The following is a 9,679-nucleotide window of genomic DNA, read 5'->3' as shown; positions in this document are numbered from 1 at the left end:
CGACCCTAACCTTTCCGAAGCGGACCCCCTTTTAATAGTACGGCTTTCCTTCGACTCAAATCCACCGAAAAGAGACGTAGAAAACCGCCGTCTTCGATAGGCTCCGAGGGGCACCGAATCGTCTTGTGCCTAGACATGAGATATCTGAAATGCTCAATGCACACGATTAGTCTGCAAATGCATTGTCATCAATCACCAAAACCACATAGGGAGAAATATTCCCTTACAGACGGGTTGCCAAAGGTTCGCCAAAAAATCACATATATCCGCTACAACGTTGAAGATGCCCCCCCCCCTTAATTTGGCCTTTTGTTGTGTGCGGGCTTGACATGGTCGGGCCTCTGAAAAGGCTCATGATTACAAATTAAAGTATTCTTTAATAGTTTTTCATAGATATAAAGAAAAGAACATACGAATTTTATTAAAAAAATTTAAACCAATATTAGTTGGACCCCGATAAATCCCGAACATTCGGATTTTAAGCATGTCATTCTGAACGTTTTTTCATGGCAACTTTAGTTGACGTGAGGTGGCAATTTTAGTTGTTAAAACATGGCAACTTTGTCCCGGTTCGATTTTTGTCAAAAAATCGTGATGTTTGCCAACCTCGCGTGAATTAAAGTTGCCATGAAAAACGTTCGGGTTGCCATGCTTAAAATCTAACCATTCAAAATTTATCATTTCCGTATTAGTTTCATTGTTCATCGATTTAGTTTATCGGTTTATGTACCGAGTTTCGACAGATGTTAGGCACACATTACTACACTCCGTCCTAGTTTATTGGTCCACCTTGCAGTTTGGGTCAAACTTTGACCTTTGATTTAACTATTAAAAAATAAATTATATACCCTAAAAATGGTATCATTGAAAACCTTTTTTAAATATGAATCCAACAATATAAATTTTATGACATACAACATATAATTTGATAGTCAAATCTACGGTTAAACTTCGACACAAAATACGAAGGGGACCAATGAACGGGGAGGTAGTATTTTCGAGTCGTCGAGTCGAGTAGCTGTTTTCATTCTTGAGAACAGGGGGAGAGGACGAGTGACAGGTGAAAGCAGTCGGCACGTTGGGGCACGGAGAGAAAGCAGAGTCCAAAACTCTGGTTTCCTTCTCTTTTCCCGGAGAGAGAATTCACGGAGACAAAAAGGAATAAAGCGACGGACGGACAGGGAGGAATCCCATTAGCGCAAGGGAATTTAGGACGATTTCGATTTAGTTTAGGCGCGCGCACCACGATTAAACAAATCAAAAGAATCGGAAAGGCGAGGCCTTGCGCACCGTAGAAATTGCCCCGCCAGCGCCACCATCCATCACCATTCACGAGCAGCGCAGAGCACCCAGCAAGGAAGCCTCCCGTCCCCTCTCTCTCTACGTCTCCAGGCGCGCGCTCTCTCTTTCTCGGCCTCTCCTCCTCCCGCCGCCGCCGCACCGTGCCTGAGATTTGGTCCGAGGAGGAGGAGGAGGAGCAGGCGGCGGCGGCGGCTGCGCTGGTCGTTTCTTGGTGGGGGTGGAGGGAGCGCGGGCTTGCTGGCCATGGTCGACGGGCCCGGGGATGGATTGAGGCGCGGGGGGAGGGGAGGCCTGCTCCCTCTTCTTCAGTGACCGAGCGGCCATGGCGGCGGGCTGGGCTTGGCACAGGTACCGCCAAACTGCCATTTTACCTCACCTTTTTCCTGTTCATTTCGCATTGCGGTAGAGTCGCCGCCCCCGCCTTTCCGGCCGGCGGCCGCCGCACCGCGCCGCTGCTCCTTTCTTTCGCTGCACCCCATGTGCTTGTTTATAACGAGGATGCGTGCACTCAACGTCCGATTTCCTAGTACAGTATTAAACCCGCACCGTCACCGTCAGTGTCATGCCTGCAGGGCGAAATTTAGTCAACACGATGCATGCCGATCCAAAAACATGGCCATCACTACGCCAGCCCGATTCCTCGGAACCAGGAATATGCTTCAAGATGCCATTTCGATCCGTCTTCCTCCAATTATTCTGCAACCCCCAAGTACTAAGTGTCCCTGTCTTCAGTCTTGACTATGTGTAATCAAACAATATTGTTAGCTTGGGTCAGCCCAGATCGATTGGACATAAGCAGGAGGCGCTGGCCGAGCACAGCAGTAGCTCAAGTGCTGAACAAAGCTCCGGCGGCCTATTCGTGGCGAAGGCGAAGGCGTCTCCAACTAGTAAAATTGGGTGGTGGCTCAGGTGTTATGTGGTTAGCTTTTTACAGTTTGTAGCGAAACATCTGTGTTTTTATGGCCGGCGTAATGATCGTTCGAGTGGATGATTTTTTGCCGCTTTTGGGTGTGGTGGTATGGCGTGCAAGGTTTTAGTTTGTTGCTTTTTGTTTGCCGGTTTTAGGAGATCATAATGAGCACGGAAGGTGTTGTTTTGTTCTGATTTGTTTGGCAAGCTTGTCCATAGGTGGGTTGTCTTTTAGTTGTTTTCGGATCGACTATGATGCTGAACTATGTGCGGCTTGTCATCTTTGTTGTTGTTACTATGACAAGATCCAAAACTTCCGTGTCGAAATAAAGACTCGGTGTTTGCTAGCTAAAAACTAGGTTCCTCAGATCAGACTGATTATAGCCAGTCATGTTGTTGAGTACATACTTTAATACATAGTTTTGATACTCCGATCTGGATTTATTCAGTTACTTTTTAGCATGAACTTTCAAGTGTTCCATTTTTGTCAGTTTTGATTTGGGTCCTGCCTATTCGGTCATTTCAAGGCATCCTATCATCTATTGGTGAAACAAACTTTTACCAGTTTATTTATGTATTTTTTTACCTATGTACTGCATGCAAGCGGCATTAAAGATAAACGCACCACTTTGAACAGATTTTAGTTCTTGTCCACTGTGGGATTGATCCTTGTGACACAAACTGGCTCTTGCGCCTTGTATAAGTTTTTTGGATCCACAGAAACACACAGATTCTTCTTGTTTTGGGTCAGTTGACATCCTCTTTTGGGATTTAGAGTTTCTTGGACATCTTATTTTTGAATAAACCATTAGTTAGCTGTTTCTAGTATGTATATATGAATAAGACTTTGCATGATTATTAGCACGGCAAATCTTTGGAAAGCATGCAACTCAATTTACTTTTTTATTATTAGATATCATAAACGTCTCTACTATTATATGCTAGAATGTTGCTCACAAATGAAACGACCCTGATCCCTGCAGTTTCTTTTCAGCATGGCTTTTAATAAGCACTTTGATTAACTTATATCCATGTTTATTGAGATTATGCAAACACATTAGTCTATTTCTCAACTTAAATTGTGTTGTTCTATTAAGAAGATGAACAGTTGGATTAACATTCTTCTGATACGGTTTGCAGGATCAGCTAATCTGAACAGTCGTTGGTTGCTCTCGGGACGAATATTGGTCATTGGGTGGTGGCATATTCTCTGATGACTTCTCATGTCTGGTGATCATCGAAAGCAAACACATTCAGTTGGACTTTCCACTGGAAATCATTTCCTGTGACAAGCCATTGCTAGTTTTAGGGCAAATCTCCTTTGGCGGTGAACATTTCAGACAGTGACTGTTCTGTAGTTCTTCTGGAATCTCCCTTGGCACTGAACATTTCAGACAGTGACTGTTCTGCAGTTCTTCTGGAATCTCCCTTGGCACTGAACATTTCAGACAGCGACTGTTCTGTAGTTCTCTGGGCAAATCTCCTTTGGCGAAACCTACCAGTAGTTCGGGGCAAATCTCCTTTTGGCAAAACCTACCTATAGTTCGGCAAATCTCCTTTGGCAAATCTACCTAGTTCTTCTGATCTCCTTCCTTACATTTTCTTTTGCTTCCAACTAGCTTTAGCTATAGATTGCTATCTTGGCACATCTCTGCCGGCAACTAGGCTGGGCAAATCTCCTTTGGCACCAAATCTTACTGTTTCTTATTTGCTATCTGGGCAAATCTCCTTTGGCGGTTACTGTTACTTTATCAGGGATCCTTTGGCATTAGCACTCAAGTGTGCTGACCTTACACTTGCTGTTCAGAGACGGTTCTTTAGTTTATTACATCATCACAGAACACAGCTTGTTACAAAAAGGTGGGAACGAATTTAATCTAGTATTTATTAACACAATTGGTTGTTTCATATCATACAAAATGACAAAATGTGGTGTTGCAGGGCTTGGAGAGATGGATCTGTTTGTAATTGATTCAGACAGTGAGTCATACAGTGGAACGAGTGACAGTGAGGACCAAGAATGTGAATTTACAGACCATGCACAGAGCATCTTATCAAGCTTGGACGAGAGCATCGGCAAGATTGATGATTTCCTTACTTTTGAAAGAGGGTTTCTTCATGGGGACATAGTCTGCCCTGTGTCTGACCCCTCAGGTCAGTTGGGCCGCGTTGTTGGGGTTGAAATGTTTGTGGACTTGGAGACATACTCTGGTGATATAATAGAAGATGTCAACAGCAAGCAGCTTTCAAGAGTGAGATCCTTTGTCTCTGGTGACTGCGTGGTTATGGGACCATGGATGGGGCGGGTGATCAGGGCATTTGACCTGGTCACTGTTGTGTTCAGTGATGGGGCAAAGTGTGAAATGCTGTTAAGGGACTCTGAGGTACTGAAGCCCATACCTCCATTCATCTTTGAAGATGCACCTTATTTTTACTATCCAAGTCAACGCGTGAGGATTGTCCATCCCTCCGTGTCCAAGTCAGGAACATGGTTGTCTGGATCATGGAGGGCCAGTCGAGATGAAGGTGTTGTGTCTCATGTTGATGTGGGGCTGGTGCATGTGAACTGGATAACCTCCGTGGCAAATGTTTGGGGTGATCGATCATCGAGTCCTCCAAACTTTCAGGACCCAAAGAACCTCACTTTGCTGTCATGCTTCCCTTATGCTAACTGGCAGTTGGGTGATTGGTGCACTCTCTCTGCTGGTCATGATGGAAGTCTCCCAAGTGAAGACCGTAAGTGTTCTCGATATTCTCAAACTTATGTTGTTGCCAAGACAAAGAGCACTTTTGACGTTCTATGGCAAAATGGAAGCATATCTCTTGGGCTAGAACCTTATATCTTGGCTCCTGTTAGCACCCCCGGTGATCATGATTTTTGGCCAGGGCAATTTGTCCTGGAGAAATTGGCAGTAGAGGAGGCTGCTGAACGTCAGCGGATTGGGATAGTGAGAAATGTGGATGCACTTGAGCGGACTGTAAATGTAAAATGGATTGTTCCAGTGGATGATGACATTGTCAGATATGGAAGTGACCCCACTGAGGAGACAGTGAGTGCTTATGAGCTAGTAGAGCACCCAGATTTCTCCTTTTGCACTGGGGAAGTCGTTATCAGATCAGCTCTGAACATCGACAAGTCTGAAGCAGATCTCACCAATGGAACCATGACAGTTAGCAGGAAAAGTTTAGATACCTCCTCCGGCTTCTTGTCATGCATTGGCAATGTTCTTGGGTATAAGGATGATGGAATTGAAGTGCAATGGGCTAGTGGTGTGATATCCAAGGTAAGCTTATCTTTGAGTTGGTTTTCTTCCTTTTTTGTTTTGTTGTGTTTTATCTCCTTTTTTCACCCATCTTTTCTAGATACATGGTCTGTCCAGACTATTGGTAACATATATTTCTCCCTTTTATCAATTTCAGGCGCAGCATTTTGAAATAATTGGATTAGAAAGACTTCTAGATAATTCACTAGAATCTGTCAATGAGGTGCATACTTCTGTCGACGACGAGGCTGAGCAGGAAACAATCCACCATGAGAGTACTAAGGTTAGCTTGGGTTTGCATCTTCCACTGTACCATTTGTTGGTTACATGTATTGAAATTTAAGCAACAACTTGATGTTTTCACCCAGAATGCCCTGGAAGAGTCTGGTGAAGACTGCACTGGTTCATTGCGCAATGCTTTCTACTTCTCCAAAACAGCTTTTGATTTTCTGACAAATGTGGCTTCTAGTTTCTTTGGTGCTCATGATTCTACATCATCTAGCTCAGTAAGTTTTATACCTTGCCAAATAATTTATGTTTAATTTTCATAACTCTAAGATCAAGTTGTGGTTTCAGATTACTGCAGATCCTCAGTATCAAATTGTGAAGTCAGCAGATCTACATTCATCTGCAGAAGAATTTTCCGTTGTGGAGTTGGTGATGCAGACCGAGAAGCCACAGTTACCTTCAGAAAATGACGTAAAAATATTTGATGTTGTGGTGGACTGTTCTGATCATCATTTTGTGAAGGAACGTGGCCACGAAAATGTAATACTTCACACCTAATTCAACTTTATTCCTCTATTTTAGAGCTGTAGTAGCTATTGTAGCATGTTCAAATTATTTGTTATAATCTTTAATTCCTGATATATTAGGTTAAAAGAGGTTGGCTGAAGAAGATACAACAGGAATGGACAATCTTACAAAATGATTTACCAGGTCGGTTTTTCTTGTTTTTTATTGTCCATTGCAAGTCTTTCATGAAACTGAATCTTTTCACTGGCTCATTGCATATAGAATTGTAGCATCTGTTTATGTTTATTATAACTTGGCATTTTTAGTCTACCATAACTCTACTTTAATAGTACATATAGATGTGAATCTGTCATGATGCAATCTTATATAATTGGCTTGTGGTTAGAAATAAGTTAAAATATTTGCAAAAAAAAAGAAATAAGTTAAAATGTTCTACGCTCCACAGGACAGCATAGCATGTTAAGGTTCCTTTCTCAAAAAATCATTGTTTGACATCTTTACAAGATGATTGAAGTTAAAAAGGCCTAGCTTATCATGTGTATGTTATCTTGTTGATTATTATTTCGAGTATGAGAACTGATCAAGCTAGTTAAACTGTCAAAGATGAAAAATTGAATGTGTGAACAGAACATGCGTACTCTTGTGAGTTGTCAGGGTTCTTCCCTTCTCTGATAAAACTAACGAGCTGTCAAAATTAAATATAGAATTATGCAAACGTTAGTAAGTGGAAACTCACACAAAATTTGAGTTGTTCACTTTATGAATAAAAAAAACATCTTGAAGAAATTTAGTGTATATTGGGATTTTTTTTACATTCAATAAATCCCTGTAATATTAGCTTTGGCTTCAATCCTAATATATAAGGAATGATGATCAGAAAACCATTCTAATTAGATTTGGTAGCAAGTTATATTCATGAAATAACTGATGAAAACATGAAACATATTTTCTGGTACATATTGCTTACATGGTGTTCTTTGCTTCCATGCAGATGACATCCATGTTAGAGTTTATGAGGAAAGGATGGACCTTCTGAGGGCTTGCATTGTTGGGGCAGCTGGAACGCCTTATCATGATAATTTATTTTTCTTTGATATTTTCTTCCCACCGGATTATCCTCATGAACCACCTGTAAGTGTTTTCTTTTCTATTGCTCGTGTGTGTACCTCCCAGCTGAGATCGTCTAGCTGCTGAACAGTAACTTTCTTTTTCCAGTCCGTTCACTATCACTCCGGAGGCCTCCGCCTCAACCCAAACTTGTACGAAACCGGCAAAGTATGTCTAAGCCTTCTCAAGACATGGGCAGGGACTGGTAATGAGGTGTGGAATCCGGAGGGCTCGACTGTTCTTCAACTGCTGCTATCCCTTCAGGCTCTTGTTCTCAACGAGAAGCCTTACTTCAATGAGGCGGGCTACGACAAATTTGTGGGGAAAGCTGACGGGGAGAAGAACTCCATCACGTACAACGAGAATGCTTTCTTGCTGTCTTGCAAGTCCATGATGTACATTTTGCACAAACCACCAAAGGTAAGTCACCAACTCTGTAAATTCTGCACTTAACGAATGACCTGAATATCCCATACACTTACTCTGACAAAACTGATAGGGCTTAACTGAATTTTGGTAGGTATGAGTTTTGAGTAGAACGTAAACCAAGATTACCCCCCACTGTATCTCAGATGCATCCCCTAACCAACCTACATACAGTATTTAAATAACTTCTGCTGCACCTTTCAACACTAAGAAGTAACATGTGTAATGAATATTATTGATGGGTCTCTCCCCTCCTATCTCCATCCAGCATTTTGAAAAGTTCGTCAAGGAGCACTTCACTTGCCGCGCGCCGCACATCCTGGAAGCCTGCAACGCATACCTCGGCGGTGATCTCATTGGTCATGCTCGCGACAGCACGTACATATCAGATGATGGCTGCAAAGGCTGCTCGACCGGATTCAAGATCATGCTCGGCAAGCTACTGCCGAAGCTCGTCGCCGCCTTCTGCGAAGCTGGGATCGCCTGTGGCCAGTGACTTCAGAGCGGGCACACCTCCTGCATGGCGATGGCGGTGACGGCACGCCCACTGCGACACCGGTATTGTATAGGTTTTGCAATAAAAATGCTGCCTGGCACATGATCCTTATGTTGTGTAATGGCATCTTGTAAGATGGGAAAACTTGTGCATGATTGACGCGATGAACTGAAAGGGTGCCCGATGAGAGACAGAAGCAGCTGGTGTGTAGTTTGGTTTGTGAAATTGTGCCGCTGTAGAGTGTGATGGAAGTATGTAAATTTGTGTGTGGGTGTTGAGAAAGTAAGTACCCTGTCTGTATAGTTGGCAGAGGAGCTATCTGATGTGCCTGCAATAATACCACAGTGTGAAACACACATATTGCTAAATTACTACTACTTGTACTTTACTTGGTATCACCCTGAGGTTTTCATGTCACTACATGATTTGCTTGTTTGCATTCTCTTAAAACATATAAAAACAGATTTCATTTGGATGATCTCGTCGAAGCCCAAATGTACCGAGCAGACGTTGTGAGATATAAAAATCATGCTCAGCTAATCCAAGAGTATTTCTATATGTTGTGGCCGAGTCGCCCGAACACCAGCACGTACGGCCGTGGTAGTAAAGCCAAGCCTTCTCCTATTTATCTTTTGATGAATATGGAGTTTCTTTTGTCGTTTTCAAAGTAGAAATACTACTTTCTTCCTTGCATATGCATGATAAACAATGCCCCGAAAAAAGAACTATAAAGCAAATTAAGCAACATATGGACATATTGATTGTCGTGTTTCTAAGACTTTGTAGAAAAATGCGGGTCGGGAACAAGATGGCTAGGGATGGAGGAGTTTTTTTTTCAAAAAGGAGGATTACCCTTGACTTCTGTGTCAATGCACACAACCATTTATTAGAACGAACCAAGTATCAAAGTGCGAATAACATCTCTGGTAAAATAAAAAAGAAAAAGTACAAGACGAAAGACCAAAATAGGACACCATGCCTACACATATATCCTATTATTGGACCACATGGGATGAAGGAGGCTACGAGGCTACCGGCAGAGAAAATGGCATGCTTGCAAGTACCCATACCCCAGGAGAAGATGGTCCGCATCTGAGAATAATTCTGGATGGGCATGTTGAGATACTCAACGTCCTTGGGATGATCCTAAGAAAGAAAGGCAATGTTGTTAGTTTTGACTAGCATGTTAAATCAAGTGAAATAAGGCTAGGTTAGATAACCGAGATGTGTCTTGAAGGCATCTTGATCCCATTGTGCATTGCTAAGATCTCTAAGGCTGGACGCTTAGATCCATTTCACCCTACACTTCTTAAGATGGTTGTACACCTGTGTTGAGGTCACTTATGTGCCAAACCTAACATCATTTTGCAACAGTGTTTAGGCGCACCTCCTTGAAGCCCTTATCAAATCACACATCTTG

The 9,679-nt window shown here is 42.6% G+C and overlaps 1 protein-coding gene across 3 annotated transcripts; it reads left to right on the top strand.

Moving 5' to 3' along the window:
* Positions 1-1,240: 1,240 nt before the first annotated feature.
* Positions 1,241-8,654, top strand: LOC123183027 (probable ubiquitin-conjugating enzyme E2 24). 3 transcript variants are annotated; one of them, XM_044595748.1, is made up of 10 exons: positions 1,241-1,650; positions 3,352-4,071; positions 4,153-5,495; positions 5,632-5,757; positions 5,843-5,980; positions 6,051-6,242; positions 6,350-6,413; positions 7,222-7,361; positions 7,446-7,757; positions 8,032-8,654. In XM_044595748.1, exons 3-10 carry the CDS (start codon positions 4,164-4,166, stop codon positions 8,257-8,259), a joined length of 2,532 nt encoding a protein of 843 aa, XP_044451683.1. In that variant the 5' UTR covers positions 1,241-1,650; positions 3,352-4,071; positions 4,153-4,163; the 3' UTR covers positions 8,260-8,654. The 3 variants fall into 3 exon arrangements, with proteins under 3 accessions (XP_044451683.1, XP_044451684.1, XP_044451682.1); XM_044595749.1 differs by lacking the exon at positions 1,241-1,650 and adding an exon at positions 2,041-2,211; XM_044595747.1 differs by lacking the exons at positions 1,241-1,650; positions 3,352-4,071 and having other exon boundaries at positions 4,131-5,495.
* Positions 8,655-9,679: the final 1,025 nt, after the last annotated feature.

The sequence above is a fragment of the Triticum aestivum genome, chromosome 1D, assembly GCF_018294505.1.
Source record: "Triticum aestivum cultivar Chinese Spring chromosome 1D, IWGSC CS RefSeq v2.1, whole genome shotgun sequence".
Taxonomy (NCBI): Eukaryota; Viridiplantae; Streptophyta; class Magnoliopsida; order Poales; family Poaceae; genus Triticum; species Triticum aestivum.
The sequence above is the reverse complement of the archived record's forward strand: the minus strand, read 5'-3'. Positions and strand labels throughout refer to the sequence as shown.